General features: G+C 41.9%; 1 protein-coding gene across 1 annotated transcript in view; it reads right to left on the reverse strand.

The window, feature by feature from the left end:
- PPP1R9B (protein phosphatase 1 regulatory subunit 9B) overlaps positions 1 to 20,845 on the reverse strand; it is a 1,137,073-nt gene that overhangs the window by 394,895 nt on the left and 721,333 nt on the right. Inside the window, exon 4 of the mRNA XM_044055146.1 lies at positions 18,287 to 18,391. Within this exon, the coding sequence (XP_043911081.1) occupies positions 18,287 to 18,391 (105 nt within the window). The remainder of the gene's footprint in view (positions 1 to 18,286; positions 18,392 to 20,845) is intronic.

Below are 20,845 nucleotides of genomic sequence, written 5' to 3' on the forward strand. Positions count from 1 at the left end.
CTTCAGTGTTTTCAATGTCAACTTTTACATCAGGGTGATCTCATTTAGCACTGCTTTTATGGGTGCCAAACTAGGGGTTGACACACAATATCAAGCTCAATGCCAAGTTTGTCTGTTTATTTTAACTGTGGAGCTTTTCTCCCTGGGCCTCCGCTGAAAATGGACCTACGTCCAGTCGGACACTCCTGGTCAACAAATTTAAATAAATAAATAAATAAATAAGTTTGTCATTACTGATGTGGATGTTGCAGCTGTCAGCCATGGATCACAGGTTTACAGGCATACACTACTAGGTAAATGACCACAAGGGCCATCATACACCTAGCTGTTCAATCCAACCCAACTGTGTCATTATGTATCATGCACATTTATTAGAAGAGGGTATGTTAGGAAGTTTCTAAAGGTTATATGGGGGTATATTAGTTTGCACATTACTGTCTGCCTTTGTCTATCTGGGTTGCATTAGGGGTGAATTTACAATCCACCATGCATTAATCAGGGTTCCACTTAAATAGGGATATGGATGGACTCTGCTTCACATGGTCTGGGAGCCTGTTCCAGAGCATGGGGATCCTCTGAGATACATATCTGTCTAACCAACATCTTATTTATGTCACAAGCAAAATTTAAATCCTTGGATCTAGTGGTTCTGATGTTGTTTGTTTAGCACATGTACAAAAGGTCCATCAGAGCTGGCTCTCAGGATGCCTTACCTGCCAGGCATAGATCTTCTCTCAGTTACCTGTAGGGGTCCAGGTTGTTGGCAGAGAGTACGCTGTTGATATTAACCATAGCTTTAGTGTTGTAAGCACACTTCAAATGTCTTTTTAAAACATCTATTACCATCCAGGTGCTGAAAACAGTCCAGCAAACAGAGCGGCCACTTTGGCATCTTGTTGCTGTTTCAACTATCATACTGTAGGACAATTGAACTCTTGGCTATTTGCACCGTAATTCCATGACATCACACCCAAATGTTCTTCCCCTTCCCCTTCCCCTATGGGCTTTCCACCTACAGAGGTTGATATTAAAGTCATGCGTAAGAGTTAGCACACTGAGTCCCCTATAGAGTCTCACAATGTAGGTGGTGATGAAGAGAAGGCTTCTGAGTCTCCATCATTTCTCTTGATGAGATTTTACAAATGGTACAGTAGTAGTGGAGGATGGTCTATGAGCCCCACCTACTCTCCACAGAGAACACTAAACAAAAAAATAGTTTTTGGTCCATTCAGCAGAAATTCTGGGTGGTCCCTCAATTACAGGACTTGCTAAAAGTAGCCACCAATGCAGCATGGGAAAGCTCAAACACTGTGGCTCCTGTTCAAAGGAAATCAAAGTGGATTCTCTGGTCCACTAAGGACTGGAGCTTCTGGTAAGAGTCACCTTATGCCAAATATTATAGAAGCAGCAACAGCACCAAAAAGGTTCCAAACTTTCACCTAATACTGAGTCAAAGGATGTGGACCAGCTTGGGAAATATATAGCAGCACGACACAGAAACAGTAATTATTGTAAATACATCTCAAATGGTGCCAATTTTAGTACTGGAGGAAAAGACTTTAAGACCAGGGGTAGGTTCAGTTGTGATTCCAAGTCAGTTGTCTATTTGGCCTCCTGCCAGTGTTGTCCTGCATTCTATGCAGGCAAGACTGACAGGAGGCTTAAGGAAAGGATATATGAGCATATTTATAACATCAGGAGGGGGAACACTGTTAATGATTTGGCAAAACATTGTAGTGAGAATTTCACTCATAACTTTTTGCTTAGAGTGACTAACCAAGTAGCCTTTGATTTGAAAGGAGGCCCCAACAACTAACTCTGGAGAAGCGTGAATTGATTTGGCAGTTTAGGTTAAACTCTTATAGCCCCCCAGGTTTGAATGAGATTGTATCATTAACATGCATTTTAAAGTTAAGAAAACTTTTGCGTTAAGGGTATCAGTTCCCTTGGAGTTTTAAATGTAAACATGCTATTATTTTTTCACATTTTATATATTTTAATTTTTATTTTTTACATATTGTTTGTTTGATGTATGTACTTATATATATATATATATATATATATATATTTATTATACTATTTGTTAGTTGAAGAGTAATTATGTGTTAACTTAATTGTGGGAGGTTTTCTGTGTTTTTAGCCGCGTTTTTTATTAGGTTTTGATAGGTTGGTTGTTTGTGATGACAGCATTTAGAAGGTATTTAAAGTCTTATTGTTTGTAATGCACTTTGTCTGATGAAGTCTACCCATTTGTTTTGGTAGACGAAAAGAGCTTCACTTTTATTGGAATAAATTCTGTGTTTGCACCTTCGGTTCACAAAGCCTTTTTTCTTTCTTTTTTGGAGTTTGTATTTTTCATTTGGAGGTTTTTATCTTATCCCAAAGGACAACACACTCAGGAGTGCAGCACCCCCACACCCCCCAACTTATGCTGCACAACAGTGTCGACGAATGATACATTGCCATAGAGTTGCTAATGTCATTCTGTGGACATGGCTTCTCTGTGATCCTTAGGTGTTTGTCACTCTGGGCCATCCAAGTTTAGGAAGAGGGGAGCTTATGTTCATACAATGGATACTACAGCTAGGAACAGCTGTAAAAGCACATACCGCTTGAAAATGATTAAAGCTAGAAGAAGTAATTCAGACTAAGCTAACAAATGACATTTAAGGTACAGCAGGTTGCTACGCAGGGCTACTTCTGAAATGGCTCTAAGGTCATGTAATGACCCCATCACAATACGCCTTCTGCATAGGACACAAGACAGTTGTGGTCTACGGAACATTAGACTGAGTATGACACCTCTAATGGAGATGCAACTTCTGACTTTAATTTAAAGAGGGTACATGGATAGCCTAACATTCTACGGGAGAAGGAGCTAAGGGAAGGTGGCTAAGGTCACCCCCAGTAGAGGGCAAAGTGTGCAATTGTTTTTACATGGATGGGTCACAATCTTGCCATAGCTCACTAGGGATGATTTCATCATGGGGCTTGTAGGGTATTGCTTTGATTTTCATTTTAGATAATGTATTTTGTAACAGTAATATGAGAACTGTTAATAAAGTTGTAACACTGTTCCAGAAGTGCAGCTGTTTTTTTTTACTTATAGGTATGCAGGTTATATATATTGGTTGTTTGTTTTAGATCTTTGCTGTTTTTCCTGCATTTATTGTGCTGTTTATGGCAACAAGTGCAGAGAAGGTCACAGAGAACAGACTATGTTGGGTGATTTGGGCATATGTGTAGGAAAACTTAAAAGACAATCTAGCAAAGAAGATTTGGGACAGGCAAGAAGAAGGCATGAGAAAACAAGGGCATCCAGCAAAGAGATGGCTAGATTGTGTGACCTGCAACAGGCAGGCATGACAGTCGAAGGCAGGAGAGTGGCACTGAATCAACAGTGACGGTGACAGCTAACACGCCACCCTGACCCCATGTGGAAAATGGGGAAAAGGGAATTGATGATGACTGATGACGCTGATGATGTTGTGAAGTGTAATAAAGGAGTTTAAAAGAATATCATGAGTGGAAATTACATCTAAGTCTAGGTCTCCTCTGCTGCCACAGTGATAAGGGCTACGTTCCCATGAGCTTACCTACCTTGGGATTCTGTCTTGCTGAAAATGAGGATGGACATTCTTATACCAGATACAAAAACTGTAATTACCAAAATAACAGATCTGGATGAGCAGGTCCATCCTCTGTAATGTACCCACCCATCTTCCACCTCCTCTTCCTTAATTATTGTTGAAGCTTATGTCTAATTATGCCTGCTTTCAGCAGTATACCACAGACCTGGACAAGAATGTCTTCACTGTGCGTTGTGGGACAGGTGTGAAACCCAATACTCTGTGAAAACTTAGGTGTCATGCTCTCTAAGAGCCAGACAGCATTATTCCTGTTGTTAACAAGGATAGACCTGTTGCTAGTCCACCTTTATCATTAAGGTAAATAGACAACTTCTGTTTTTCTTTTCTATGCCTGGATATTTCTGCTACTTAAACATCAGGACATGTATACATTTTACTAATTCTTAAAACAAAAATTTCTCTTAAATTTAATATTAATTTATAGACCATATCAGTCTAGCCATGTTTGAGTAAGGCAGAGTAATACACTGGATCAGCACACTTTTAACATGAGAGACAAGAACACCATACTTCTGATACACATATGATGCTTAGTTGTCTATTAACTTGACTAATATGACCATGGATCTCATAAGTAAACAGAAGATTTCCTTGAAAGAACACTTACGCTGGTCCTTCATAGGCACCAAATAGCACCTATGATTGAAGGAATAACTGTATATTCCTTTAATCATATCAGTTACTCTAAAGACAGTAAACCTTTCCACAACAATACCTAATTACATTAAATATCCATTTTTTACACTGTGGGAAATACTGAGGGTTTTATCATGAGAGTACTTTCAGATAAACTTCTAGGTATGGGAATACATTTTGATGTTTACATCACATGCATACTTCAGGCTTGATATCTGGATAAAATTACCTGTCAGCTGCACTATTTACTTCTTGAGGATATCATTTTTTGTGGCACTTAAAGTTGCCAAGATTAGAAACCAAATTCAAAAGCCATACTTGTAACTTAGCTTGTACGTGGATTTCATCACTACGTAATCCAGACATGTTCAGATCCTGTGCTAGGTCTAATGACCTACCATTCATCTTACACTTTACAAAGTGGCCTATACTCCAGTAATGTTTCTTACACATACTATGCATAAGAAATGGCATGGCTAATTACTTCCACATCTTTCCACTTCCAGGAAAAATACTATACAGTCTGGGAATGTATCTAAATGTTATGATTTTCTGTTTCAGTGACCCTGTGTAAAGCACTTACCAAGATGGTAGAACTGATAAGAAGTTCATTGTCTGTTTCTAATAGGACTGATGCCTTAGGCTTCAAGACAATGCAGCAAACAGAATCTTCACAGGCTGCTTGTAACCATGCCTTCCTATCATACATCCAGCATGCTTCTGTCACCAGATATTCTTTGCTGTATTTCATGTTCAGGAGAAAACGGCCTACGCTTGTAATTATGTTTAGTAATGATTATTTTCTAGGGATTCTGCACAATTTTGTGAATAAGTGCTTATTTTACTCTGTCCAGTCTTCATTCCAAGAGATAGATTTTTCGATTAACTTTTTGTAAAATGGTCTCTTTTTTATGGAATCTTTATGCTTTGGCTCCTGAACTTGCATCATCAATACACTTTGCATAAGTGTGTCTGTGACAGGTTGATTCCACCTGCAGGCACATACACAGTCTGATTTGTTTGGGACAATCTATCCTGTTGTGAAGCCATCCATCCAGCCATCCACAATCCCTTTTCCCATTTTTGCACATGAGGTCAGAGCGTCATTTCAACAGTGCAATCATCTAGAGCCAAGGTCTACACTGCTGGGTGGCTAGCCCTGCTGCTGTAACTCTGCCACACTCATACATACGGCCAATTTATGGTGTCCGTTTTCCTACTGCATGTCTTTGGAATGTGGGGGGGGGGGTGGAACCAGAGAACCCCGAGGAAACCCATGTGAACAAAGGGAGGACATGCAGACTCCACAATGAAGGCACCCCAGCTGAGGATAACACATATTCAGGCAGCTAGGAAAACTAATACGGAAAAACTCTGAATTTGCCTCAGACTTTACCTCTTTACCAGAATTTGCCTCTCTCCTGAAAAAAAAAAAAAACAACAGGAGATCACTTCCTCCTCCCTTACTAACCCAAAAGGAAAGGTTACAAGTCTTTTTCTACAACACTAAGGTGTCAAGGTGTCTGACACTTTGTTATCTCCAGTAACTATAGCAGGTTCTTCTTATCAAAAACTGTTGCTATATCTAGAGCAAGTACTGTTAATAAAGTGACAACTACCATTTGACTAGAAAGGCTTAGGACGTTAATCCATACTTTCTGGAGCCCACTTCAAACACAAGAACTGAGGCCAAAAGTGGATCTCAGCAGCTTACATTCATTTGGCCCAAAATTCAATGTTATAGTGCAGTCTGCCCTTCCATGCTTGTCAGAGAGAAGATGGATGTGCTCTTTTTCCCAACATGATATCTTCCTCCACATAAAATCTGCCAAGTTATCCAAGACGTACTCACACTTCTGGGTCAGACATGGTTATTACCAGTTCCAAACAAATGCCACTCAGCCTCCCCCCCTCCCAAGTGTCTGGTCTAGTTTTATTTTTTAATCCAGGGCGGTTAGGGCTGTACCACCTCACTAGGGTCGACAGGAAGACAACATTTTCCTTTACTTAGGCAACTACCTTCTCTTTCTCTATCTAAACAAGCTATAGTTTGTCCCAAGGGTACCCCTGGTCAATCTGCAGCATTCCCTAGGGGTAACAGTGAACCTTGCAGTGTCTTAGTTTTAGACTTCAAAACACCACCCAGAGTTCAGCACATAGGTCCCAGGATAGGTTACTGCAGAATGCAGCAGCTCAAATGATCTAATCATAGTCAGTCACAGTGGATTCTGAATAAAGACCTTGGTATCTCATAATAGGATGTGCATGAGGGTCCTCCAATGGACTGCTTAAGTTCAGTGGTCACAGTATTAGACCTCCTATCCTTCCAAGTCCACAGCTTGCAAAACCCATCATCAATGATGGCTGGACTCAGCCCACTTAACAGGGAATCCTCTTCAGCTGTATCAGTTCAGGTATTAGTTACTACAGATGTAGCCAGCCTAAGGTAGCAACGAGACACAATGGGCAGATGGTTCAGGGTGTATGGACATCTCAGGAGATCAGGTCAGTTCTTCTAACTCCAACAGCAATGACCCCTTGCTTTATATTATAACAGCAAGGCAGTTGTGTAGCACATCATCAAACAAAGGGGAATTCAAATGTACCTGCTTCGTCAGGAAGAAATGAGAGATTGGCAGTTGGCCATTCTCTCCTTCCATATAGTTACAGCCAATCACAGCACTGAGGAGACCAATTCTCTAACAGACAGGCTCAGCCACAACCTCCTAATGCCCCATAAGTGGGCCTTGGGCAATTCAGTTATATGAAAGCCATTCAATCTCCTGGGCAGAACACAATGTAATAGCTTTGCATCATTAATCAACATTAAATGCAAGCAATTATTTTCCGTGATTCTGCCTCTTTCTTGGTTGGGTGGGCATCAAGGCAAGGATGCCCCATGGTCTCCTCTGTGCTTTCCCCCCATTCCTCTTATATGATCATTCGTTTGAAAGCCTGACATCTCAAAGTTAGCTTTATCCTCATAGCTCCCTTCTGGCCCTAAGATATCTAGTTTCTCCTGCTCCACACTTGGTTAGGACAGAAGCTCTTATGTCTGCATCTTTTCAAGACGTGGCTATCTATTCTATCAGAAGACAGTAAATGTAAATGTAATCCAGAGATCCAACAAACTGTCCTTTGTAGAGTCCTTTATTTGTATAGTCACATGCACAGTATTATAGATTTATAGGCTGTTACTCAAAATATGTATCTGCTTTGGGTGTTTACTATCGTAGTTAATATAGTGATTCATTTTTAAGCACTGAGTATCATAGTGTGTTTATTATTGTACTTCACTTGTGTATTTCTTTTTTTTAAAAACACCAATGCTATACTATAATCTCCTTTTATCTTGATCATGTCTAATGTTTATATGTATTGCCTTGCCTTCTTAGCCCAGGTCGTTGCTTAAAAGGTCCTTAGGACTTCGCTACCTACCTGGTTAATGAATGCAAATAAATAAAAACTGTCAGTGTGGCTTCTTTGGCACCATTAACAGCCTATAATCCAAGCTTTTCACACAGAGTAGTTGAAATAATTTCTCCTTCTTATCAAATTATGAATAATTAAAGACTGAGGATGCATCACAGCCCTGTCACATAGATGTGTAATTCCCTACTCATGAGGTCTGGGTAGAACATCCGTAATTGTGGTGACTGTACAGCTGATCAGCCCAGTTCTATAAGACATACTGGAGTTAAGTAAATTGAAACTAAACCATAAATGGGGCAGGGAACACATCATGTTTACCAGTGAATAAGAAAACAAGTCTTTGCAACAGTTTTAAGTAATTGCTGACACCTCTTTAGTTGAGGTTGAGACAGAACCATTTAAATATTAAAATATGTTTCTGGACTCTTAATCTATCGCTTTATTCAAAGTGATCTTGCATTTTTCTTCTGTAATGCTAATGATGAAAAAGTCAAAGTATAATGCCAATGTAGGCCAAATGCTGGGACGAAGTCTGGGCTAGCAAAATAAAGTGTTTACCACTTTTTTGAATTTATGATAAAAACAGTAGTTTATCTTGAACAACATATCCAGCTAATTTTTAATTGTCTATCTACATTTATATAACATTTTGTTATATTAAGTTTTTGTTCAACATAAGAAAATACTGGCTTACAAGACAAAACCATGTCTACTACAACCAGTGGTCAATGTGTTCTGACAAAGCAGAAAGAAGTACCTCCACTACAAGACATGAGCATAGCAATACCTGCACAGGATAAAGGCACACCAAAAATAATCAATTTTCAATATTATCAAAAAAAAAGTGACATCTTGCTGCAAATACCGTACCAAGCAACCACAAACTCTTAGATATAGTAGCCATTGTCCAGAGTAAAGGGGGGAAAAAGCAATATAGAGTTTTTCAAAAAAAACATACTGACAGAAAATAAAGAAAGTATATGACAGAAATGGTTAAATATATCAAGAATAATAAATTCAAAAGGATAACATTTTAAAAAGGCATTCCAAAACAAAGCTGACAATCTGATATGAGGGCAGTTTGTGTATAAAGTACTTCATCACAAACACAGCTATAGATGCATAGTAGAGCTTCCTGAGATACAAATATACCAGTGTAAACTTGGCTGATACAATCAGCAAACAAAGCAGTTCCCTGAAGCACAAGTTTGTAGATTCATAGCAAGTTTATGGCCTAGCAACCCACAAGAAGCTCGACTGCAGTTGTTTAGTGCTGACGTATGCATACCCATGCATTTTATTTATATCCATCCATCCATCCATCCTCAACCACTTTTCCCATTTTGCACATGGGGTCGATCATCTCGAGCCAAGGTTTGCACCACCGGGTGGCTAGTCCTACCAACGTAGTTCATCCGTACCACTCACTCACATACACACTCAAACCTACAGCCAAATTAGTGTGTCCAGCCATCTACTGCATGTCTTTGGAATGTGGGAGGAAACAGGAGCACACGGTGGAAACCCATGCGACCACAGGGAGGACATGAAAATTCCGCATAAAAGGCAGCCCAGCCAAGAATCGAACTGGAAGACCTCTTAACTGTGAGACAACAACACTAACCGCTACACCACTGTGGCCACCCACAGATTCTTAACCAGGTGACTTGGAGAGTCCAGAGTCCTTTTCCAAGAAGACCAGTGTCCATAGGGCAAGAGTATTTCAATTGAAGGTATCAGTTATGCATTTATTTAATTTTTATTTATTTATACGTGTTTACCCAGATGAAAACAGTTATATAATTTTGAGTAAAATAAATATACTGAAGTAAAACTGAAGACAAAGACACTTGTTAATCAAACATCACCTTAAAAAATGTCAAACACGATCTTAATATGGTTGGGTAATCACACCGACAAGCATAATGACAAAAACAAGAATCACTCCTACATACAGTTGTACAGTCTAAGTTAATTTAACTATCTAACAATGAGATGTGATGCCATGCTTGAAACATAGCACAGGTTACTGACTGGAAGACCGATCAGCATGTGCATGACTAAATACATTACATACAAATATATACATTAAAGTGTTGGTCACAGTTCAGAATACATATCAGATAAAATATTGGTCAAATTTCAGTGTTTTGTTTCAAACACAGTCTGCATTAAATAATCTTGTGAACCATCAGTCCTAAAGCATTTACATGATATTTCAGTGTGGAGATGGTCAGTAAGGGATGACTTGAACCTTAAAAGCTTGGGAAAGACACACTCTCCTGCAACTGTTTTGAAAGGGGATCTTCTCAAGGAAATAACATTTTATTGCCTGTTTCTTAGTGAGAACGTTGAAAGAATGAAGGCCATAGGGCAATTCATCTAGCTACTTCTTACAGATGGATAATGCTTGAGACTGTTTTACTGGGAAAGAATGGAGTTCATTCCAAAGGGAGATACTGGGTCATGAATCAGTCCTGCATGTTAACACTGGTTTTAAGGTTAAATGGGTCTGTAAATGCACTGACTGTCCCCTAAAGGCTATACAGTGTAGGCACAGTGTTTCAAAGAGGAGGATTCCTTCATGGTCATGAACATAAGGCACCGTTCCTCACTCAGCAGATGATAATAAGACTGAAAACAAGAAGAGTTCCTTAAGTGCCTCAGAGTAATTTGGATGCTAGCTATCTTATGTGCAGTACTGCTGAGATCACTCAGCAAATGTATATCATCTGCTGACAGACTACTGGGAAAAGCCAGTACATGGAGCAAGAAAACAATCCAACAAGGCCTAGACATCCGCAGGACTTTGGCAGACATGGCATTTGTGGGATAAACTGTCATGAAAGTGCTAGCTAATCAGCAAAATAGGTCCACCATTTTTTGCAGCTTATTCTGGGTAATATTAAGTAAAAATGTGACAGCCAAATGCTTGGTAATGCGCAATTGGCTAAAAAAGAAGTTATGTACTCACCATAATGTTCCATGTGAGTTGTTCCATCTCGCCTTTATTCATCACTGATGGGTTCAGAGCCAATCCTCGGCTCCAGCATGGCCGACTAGCAAGCTCAAAGTCCTCCAGTAGCTCGAAACCCCACCAGTTATCCCACAATGCACTGCTGGAATTACCTCAGATCTTGTTTGCTGCGTACCATATAATAGTACAATAATTATTCTGCCTACGAATGAAGACACATTGAAAAACCAGGATGAAGACAGCCTCCAGGTCAACTGCCAGCCAGGAGGGGGAAGGAGGGAGGGACGTGAGAATGAAGGCGAGATGGAACAACTCACATGGAATGTTATGGTGAGTACATAACTTCTTTATGTGAAGTTGTTCAATCTCGCCGTTCATTCATCACTGATGGGGAGCGTCCCTAGCACCCTGATCATGGGTGGCTCATGGAAGTACACTCTTCAGAACCATAGAACCAAATGAAGCCCTGTCCCTGGAGGCCTTATCCACTTTGTAATGAGTTATAAAAGTGTGAGGTTTAGACCAGGTGGCTGCTGCACAGATGTTATCCAAAGGCAATTTGGCTTGAAAGGCTGATGAGATAGAAACTGCTCTGGTTGAATGAGCCTTTACCTTACTAGACAAGGGCATATTATGACAAGCATATGCATAGGTGATATAATCCGACAGCCACTTAGACCGGGTTGTTTTAGCAACTGGTTTACCTTTCCTGGTCTCAGAAAAGGACAGAAAGAGCTGATCTGATTTCGTAATGTCTTTGGTTCTGTCCAAATAAAATCGAAGTTGCCTATGAATATCGAGTTTACGTAACATATATTCCAATTTGTTGGTATGATTAGAGAAGAAAACGGGCAGCTCAATGACTTGATTAATGTTAATCTCATAACATACTTTGGGCAGAAAGGATGGATTAGTCCTGAGAGATACTCTGTCAGTATGGAAGACCATGTAAGGGAGCTTGATGGAAAGGGCTTGGAGCTCTGACACTCTACGGGCTGAAGTGATGGCTACTAAGAAGATAGTTTTCCATGACAAGAATTTTAGTTCACAAGATGATGCAGGCTCAAAAGGAGGAAGAATGATACAAGATAACATAAAATTCAAATTCCAGGGGGAATAAGGTGTCTTCACTGGAGGCCTTATGTGAAATGAACCTTTTAGAAAAGCCTTAGACAATTGGTGAGCCATAATATTCACACCATCAATTCCTAGATGGAATTAGATACAGCAGCTAATTGTACTCATACCGTAGCTGCCGCTGCTCCTTTGTTGAAGATTTCTGTCAAGAATTGTAAGATAGAAGACAATGGCACTTGATAAGGGTCAATGTTGTGGGAAGAAGCCCAAATGGAAAATCTCTTCCACTTACTACGATACAATTTTCTGTGGAAGGTTTGTGGGAAGCCAACAAAATCTTGCTAGTGTCATGGGAAAGATTATAGAGTCTGGCTATGCGGGGAATTGGAGCAGCCAAGCGGTTAGCTTCAGTGTCTGCAATGACGGTTGAAGATCCACTGATGGATGTGTCAACAAGTCCGGAACTGGGTCCAGGATCCATGGATCTTCCAGAATATGATGGTAAAAAAAACGGGAACCAAATCTGCTGAGGCCAATGAGGGGCTATGAGGATGATTGTCCATCCCAGCGACTTTGCTTTCTGTAAGAATTTGGATATCAGGGGAATGAGTGGAAATGCACAGATGAGACCCGGGGGCCAATTGTGGACAAGAGCATCCCTCGGGGAGTGACCTGGCGTGGGAATTAGGGCAAAATAGCTTCTGCATTTGTTGCTGATGTGACTGGCGAAGAAGTCGCAGGAAGGCTGGCCCCATTTGCGGAAAATCCTGTCCGCAATCTCTTGTTTGAGGGACCATTCGTGGGGCAACAAGATTGCTCTGCTCAGTTTGTCCGTTATTACGCTGGATTTGCCCGGGATGTGCGTTGCCAACAGAAAGCGCTGGGATGACAGTGCCCACTGCCATACTCTGAGGGCTTCTCGGCAAAGGGGATAAGACTTGGTCCTGCCTTGTATGTTCAGATACCAGACCACTGACATGTTGTCTGTCTGTATTGCAATTGTCCCTAGAGCAAGAGAGTTCTGAAAGTATTGCAACGCTAGAAGTACTGCTCTCATCTCCAGGACATTGATATGCAAATGTGATTCTTGATCTGTCCATGTGCCTTGGGCAGTCTTTCCCTGAAATAGCCCACCCACCCAATCAGGGAAGCGTCCGTGGTCACAGTGGCAACTGGAGGGGGAAGCATGAAAGGATGTCCTATTGTGACATGTAGCGACGTCAACCACCACTAAAGGTCCTTCTTGCAGGAATTTGTTATCAGGGTCATGTGACTCATTGGAAGTTCTTGGTAAGACCATTGCGTGAATAGAAGCCATTGAAGGAGTCTCATATGCATTCTTGCTAATGGGATTGCTAGAATAGCTGCCGCCATCAATCCTAGAACTTTCAATATCTCTGCTGCTGGTGCCCTGTTCTTTGATATTAGGGACATGATGTGTTGGCGAAGAATAGAGATTCTTTCTTGCGGAAGGCGGAGAGTGGTGGTTGACGTGTCTAGTTCTGTCCCTACAAAAATGATATGCTGCGATTGCAACAAGGCAGACTTTTCGAAGTTGACTGTAATGGCTAGCCGATCGCAGAGTGTCAGAGTAGCCTCTCTCGCTTGAAGAAGTTGATGCCTGGTGGTGGAGGTAAGGAGCCAATCATCTAGATACGGAAACACCAGGAATCCTAGACGCCTCAGGTGAGCCGTGACTACTGCCATGCACTTGGTGAACACTCTGGGGGTTGTAGTGAGACCAAAGGGCAGAGCTCAGAATTGATAATGATTGGCTCCCAGCTGGAAATGCAAGTGATCTCTGGGAGGTCTGGCCGTCTTAATGTGGTAGTACGCATCCTTGAGATCGATCGAGCACATCAAACTGTCCTTCCCCAACAAGGGGAGTATGGACTGTAGCGTGACCGTTCAGAACTTCTCTTTTCTCACAAATTGGTTGAGTCTGCTGAGATCCAAAATGGGTCTCCAGTCCCCTGTTTTCTTTGGAACCAAAAAAAACCTTGAGTAAGTTCTGAATACTATCTGGTGTGCTGGGACTGGCTGGATGACTCTTTTTTCTAGCAATCGGCGTACCTCTATTGCTGATTGTGCCATGTGACTGGGTGGAACATCTGGGATTTTTTTGACGGGAAGAGGCTGGGTGGAGAATGGTATGAAGTACCCTCTGGAAATTATACTTTGTACCCAACTGTCATTTGTTATATTTAGACAAGCTTTGGGGTACAAAGATAAGCGACGCCCGACTGCCTCCAGAGTAGGACAGCTAGGCCTCCCTTCAGGAGCACTGGTAGGATTGACCAGAGAAGTGATCTCTGTCACCCTGGTGCTGCAGACCCCCTCTGCCATGAGGGTGGCGTTTTCCATTGAAACCCCCTCTCCTCTGCCTCTGGAGGGAGGCTCTCCACATGTGTCTTGAAGGGCTCCTTGGGCTTTCCGGAACCACAACTTTCCTCCCCTCTGACATTTGGGAAAGGGTTGAGTGGGGGTGGAAAAATGGACTCCGACGGCAGACAGAGTCTTTCCTTCTTGCTCACACCTGGTCAAAGTCTCCTTCACCTTTGGCCCAAACAAAGAAGAACCGTCAAATGGGGTATTAGTAAAAGAAGACTTGAAGGTTTCCGCAAAGGAACAGAGTCGCATCCAGGTATGCCTACGGAGAGCGATTTCTGTACCTACAGCTCTACTCGAACCATCAGCTGCGTATGACACGAGATGCATGGACAAGTTGACTATCGAATTGAGGGTAGAGAGCTGAGTGGTAATCTTATCGGATACACTCAAAGCTACAGCACCCTGAAGATTATCTCCCAACTCCTTAATCTCTCTGCAGTCTGGTAAAATGTATCAAGTAGTTCAGTGATCTGAGTGAGAAAGTCGCTGAACAGAACATGTGTTTCCCATATCTATACATGATCCTAGATTCTCTGTTAGGAGGATGGATAGATGAGGAAGTCTCAGAATTTTCCTTTTTGGTGGCTGCCGCCACCACCATGGCATCAACAGGGACTCCCTTGGTCAAAAAGGACTTATCCACAGGGGCTGAAATAAACTTATTAGGCCTCCTAGGAACAGGTTCCATAGATTCTGGAGACTCCCACACCCTACGAGAGACCAGATCCATAAGCTCATCGTAGGGCGGAGATACCCAAGAGGTGGAAGGTTGAGACGCAAACGCGTTCAGGAGAACCGACTCGCCCTCAGTAGGGCTCTTGGACTGTCAATCACTCCTCTGCCTAAGGATTTCAAGAATCTCCGCAAAGGAGATGTCCTCAGAGGGGGATCTAGGGGACCCTTCTGATTTATCCAGGTCGGTGACCGATGTAATAGACTCCTGGGTGGAGTCCAAATGCCTCCTCTTGCATAATCTCTTCTTGGGAACCTCTTCAGGGGGAACTTCTGGAGAGGTCTCAGAAGAGCAGGGAGCACTCTGTGGAGCTACCTGAGGCTCTGGGTCTCTACGCTTGGGAGGACCAGAGGAAACAGAAACAGACACAGGCACTTTAGGGGAAGAAGAGGCCAGACATCGAGATGAGGAAGTCTTGGGAGACAGCACTTGCCTCATGGCATCGAATGCACCTCGGCTCCGATGAGAAGGAGTCGATGGCTCCGATGGAACCAAGATCTCCTCCCGCACCAAAACCGTGGGTTCTGAGCCCAAGGTAAGAGCCGAGCTCACCCCAGCCAAGGCCCCGAGAGGAAGGGTCGGCACCGACAAGTCGGTGCGGCTATCCCCCCCAGACTCAACAGGAGAATATCAGCTCCTAGAGTCCCTGGTTGGTGCCGAGAACGTCCGAGCAGATGGAGCTGAAGACACTGGAGCAGGTGTCGGCTTCAAGGGATCCACAATTATCAGGTCGGCCTCCTCCGGCTCCGAAGGACCGATATGGCTCAGAGGAGGAAGAGATAATTCAAAGGTAGTGGTCTTCGGCTCCGACGGCTGTGTCTGAGCCGATAGCAATTTAACTAGGCCATGGTGCCTTTAAGAGTTGCTGAACCAGCTGGTCCATATCCAGATCAGATAAGCTGACAGAGGACCTGGAAGAGTGGACAGATGGAGCCGACTGGAGCAATATGGAAGGAGGTTTTTCGGCCACCGGTTCCAAAGCCATGTCCCGGTTCCAAAAAGAGCAGACTGTTGGCTCCAAGGGCAGTGGAGCCGAAGTCACCACACTCTCTGACCTCCTTCCTTTTTTGGATCTAGAATCAGTGGAAGACTTAGAAGATTTAGATGATTTACTGGCTCCATCCTGGTCAGACAATGCCTCAGAAAAGGGGTGTTTAATGATACCCCTATCAATCAATTTCCTCTTCCTTTCAGCTAACACTCCTGTGGAAAAGGAATGACATATGTTGCAAGACTCTTGCAGATGTACCTCACCCAAGCAGTAAACACACTGCACATGTGCATCTGTGACAGACATTTTCTGTCCGCAGTCTGGACATTTTTTAAACCCATACTTTGGATGCTTGTCCTTATCTTCAGACATTACACAACTCAAGCACAGTGTTTAACTATGAACTGTTTTAAACTAAGTAACTCACACAAACACACACACAGCCCAAAAGGGGCACTAAAACTAAATAATTACAAACTGAATAAGGCGTTTGGTTAACTAAAATGTACAAACCCCAGCGATACGAAACGCCACTGAACTCGCTTATCCACTCACAACTGTCAGCCAAAAAACCTTAGTAGGGGTTGAATAAACTTCTACACACAAGATTATAGTGTAAAAGCAGTTTTAATCCACACAAACATTAAGCGCTTTCACTCACTAAGAGTAAGCTGGAAGCTCACGCTTAGTGAGTGAAAGCGCTTAACGTTTGTGTGGATTAAAACTGCTTTTACACTATAATCTTGTGTGTAGAAGTTTATTCAACCCCTACTAAGGTTTTTTGGCTGACAGTTGTGAGTGGATAAGCGAGTTCAGTGGCGTTTCGTATCGTTGGGGTTTGTACAAATAATTACAAACGGTAATTAGAGATTCCAAAACTACAGTCCCAAAAGGGATCACTGACTAATCACTAATCCTAAGGCCAAAAGGCCGAAGGCAAGATAGATAATACTGAAGAAGGGGTATAAACACAGCAAAAACTACTATCTACTATCTGGTATATCTGCTACTAAGAATAGAACAAAGGAATATAAAAAAAATATATATAACTTGTTGAAAAACTCCCAATAAAGTCTCGAGCCAAGCTGGAAACCAAGAGATCCATGCAGCGGCAAACTAGATCTGATGTAATTCCAGCAGTGCATTTTGGGATAAGGGGTGGGGTCTCGAGCTACTGGAGGACCTTGAGCTTGCTAGTCGGCCGTGTCACAGCCAAGGATCGGCTCCGAACCCATCAGTGATGAATGAACGGCGAGATTGAACAACTTCACATTGTACATTCATTGAATAAAGCTGTTGTATTCAGGGTTTGGTCTTACCTCAAAATACAGTCAACTCAGAGATGAGGGCTATTAAATTTGATGATGTAGGGGACAGCATGCTTTCCATGGGATGCATAGTGGGACTTGTTCCCCCACATAAAGAAACACGGTTAAATCAGATGTGGTTTCTAACCAGCTAGTTTTTAATGAGCAGATATGGAACCATTCCAGACTTTTCAGCTGATTAAATTAAATCAGACATTTTATAAGAATGTTTAATTAAAACATCTGTCATGTGTATGGACATGCTGTAAGGACGGCATCGACCATTTATATTCAAAACTCCTCTCTCCAGGCATGATGTCGCAGATGCACCTGTTGAATGAGAGTGCTGTAAGCAAATGATTCTACCTGCCCGCTGTGCAATTCTACCACATTTTATTTAAAGCTACAGTCAAAAACATTACAAAGGGTCTGCCACACTTAAAAATGTCAAAATCACCATACTGCAATGGAAAAGAGCCAATAGGAAAAGAAATTACGTGTCAGTGTTTACATTTGTCTTCACGCACAATTGAAGTAATCAGCTATCTACTGTATAGATTTCTTACAGTGCACATAATGCTATCCATTTAATATAATAATGATTATAATTATACCTTATATTATATTATTATTGTATATTATTAATTTAATATAATAATACAATAACAATGATCCATTTAATGCAATGAATTTCAAAATCCATCTGTGAATTCTGAAATTCTATGCACCTGAAAGTAAGAACTGCACTGTGAATTACTGTTTTCTTTTATGAACATTCTGTCTACCAGACAGAAGGAAAGACAGAAATCATCTAGTATGTACAAGACTGTTTTTTGCTGAGTATTTGTACTTAAGTGAAATGATGCGTTTTGCCCTTTAAAGTGTTGTTTTGTTGACATCTAATAGCATATAGTACACCTTAAAATTTTGTGATCACCTAACCTTGCATTCTGCATCTCATTTTCTGATAAATATGAAAATTTAATGAACCCCAAAGCAAAGCAGCATTTTATTTTCTTCTTCGTAATGTAAAAAAGCTAAACTATAAAAAAGATAAAAGCTTAACCCTCCTGTAGAGTTACATATTCTTACCTGACTGTTCCCTTAGTGTTTCTCAAAACCGTTGCTGCAAAACTCTGGGTTACTCCAACCAAACTTATTCCATCCACTTCAACAATGAGGTCATTTACCCGGATCCTAAATCAAACACAGATTACAAGTACATTATCAACAACTTCTCTGTCAATAAACATCTTACAATGCCAACAAGAAATGCAGTGTTTTTATACTGCTGTAAAACAACCATTTTTCAATAATAGTATCATGACACATACCAAAAAGTGTGGAGGGCATAGCTCTCAACTGTCCAGATTTTCACAGACTGTCCAGATTTTTGCCTCATATTTTTGACCAGTTCCTCATAAAATTTTTGGTTTTCTGGCAAATCATTGAGGACTGAAGTCACTAAATAAAGACAGACATTTCAATTTCAAATTTCATATCCATTAGTAAATGCATGCAAACACAAAAAACTTTTATTCTATTAACTTTGTAAGTTTATAAAAGATATATTTGAAATGTGTCCCCAGTTTTGGCTTTGTCCAGATTTCTTGTGCTAAGAGGTTTAGAGTATGGTGGGGGGTATATAAAATGAAGGGCATTAGGTATGGTGTGGTGGTATGAAAAGTATTACGACTATATAAACTGAAGGGTATCAGGTATGATGTGGTGGTATGAAAAGTATTAGGACAATATAAACTGAAGGGTATCGGGTATGGTGTGGTGGTATGAAAAGTATTAGGACTATATAAACTGAAGGGTATCAGGTATGGTGTGGTGGTATGAAAAGTATTAGGAGTATATAAACTGAAGGGTATCAGGTATAGTGTGGTGGTATGAAAAGTATTAGGAGTATATAAATTGAAGGGTATCGGGTATGGTGTGGTGGTATGAAAACTATTAGGACTATATAAACTGAAGGGTATCAGGTATGGTGTGGTGGTATGAAAAGTATTAGGCGTATATAAACCGAAGGGTATCACGTATGGTATGGTGGTATGAAAAGCAGCCTAAGCAGTAGAGACCTCCAAAGCAGACACCCAAGCAACCGCTACCCCAAAACAAAACACGTGCAACACATAGCTCACAAAGCCAGTGTGCCGAACAGTCACAGCTCTTAAGGCTAAACAACACACCTGATACACTTGTAATAGGTGACTCTATCGTCAGGCACACTGACGTCCCGCTCACCAGGCTGAACAAGGAGAAGGTCACGGTGAGCTGCCTGTCGGGCGCTAGGATCCGCAACATAACACAAGCACTCAGGTCACTCCAAGGCAAGTACAAATATGACTCAGTCATTGTACATGCTGGTGTGAATGACCTGAGACGTACCTCCCTGGACTACATGAAAAGAGACATAGAGGAGCTCTCTGAGGATGTAGCCCAGGCCGGTATGACCCTGACCTTGAGTAGCATCTTACTCTCACCAAGAATGATGCCACAATATGAAGACAAGATGATCAATTTCAACAATTGGCGTATTGGTGTCATTCAAAGGGGGATCCAATGCTTGTCTGCCTGGGATGACATGCTCGACAAGCCACGATGCTTCGCTAGGGACGGCTTGCACCTGTCACCCCTGGGCTTTCGGATATTGGCAAAGGCTCTTTCCACCCCCATAGTGCCTTTTTTAGGCAAGGCTCAAAAGACAAACCCACCTCCATAGGTATCACAAGTGATAAGAAACTAAGAGTAATGCTACTCAACACCAGAAGTCTAAACCTCAAGATGCATGCACTCAAAACTCTCCTTAGCATGGAGAACATAGATATCTGTGCAGTAACGGAAACCTGGTTCAATGCTCCCGAGAGCACCCCAGCACTACGAGGTTATACCTCATACCATGTTTTTCGGCCCCAAAACTTGGACCGAACCACAAAAGGAGGGGGAGTATCAATATTCATCAAAGATGCCCACACCTCCAGGTTGGTGGCACAGCACGAAGCATCAGAGACTATCCATGTGCAACGAACAGTGGGTAAAACTGCCTTCCAGTTTATAGCCTGCTACAGACCACCCTCCCAAACCCAGGAACCCCACTCTGCCTTCCTGAGAACACTGGAAAATATGAAGGTCTCTCCAAACACCATTATATTGGGCGACTTCAACTACCCTAACATAGACTGGGAGCATTACTCTAGCTCCAACACCCTAGCCCAAAGGTTCCTAGAATTTATAAACTCAAATGCTATGGAACAACTTGTTGCCACTCCCACAAGAGGGGAAAACATACTGGACCTGATCATCACCAACATGGGGACTCTATGCTCCAGACCAGAAGTGTATCCCTCACTGGTAAGATCAGACCATAAACTAATCTCACTAGATATTCACATCCCGACCCCAGTCCTTGCCCAGAAAACCACAGTGAAAAACTTCTCTAAAGCAAATTTCACACTCCTCAAAACCGAGGTGGAATCCTTCAAAGCTCCCGGGCCTGTGGAAAATACGGTACAGACCACAGAATCCTTTATAAATGCATTCTATGAACACCTTCAGGAATGCATGGATCATGCAATCCCAAATAAAACCAAGACCCAATCCTCCAAAGTTAGGCGTCCTGTCTGGTGGACCCCAGCCATAAATAAA

The sequence above is a fragment of the Protopterus annectens genome, chromosome 13.part0 (genome assembly GCF_019279795.1).
Source record: "Protopterus annectens isolate FY-2018-M chromosome 13.part0, PAN1.0, whole genome shotgun sequence".
Taxonomy (NCBI): domain Eukaryota; kingdom Metazoa; phylum Chordata; order Ceratodontiformes; family Protopteridae; genus Protopterus; species Protopterus annectens.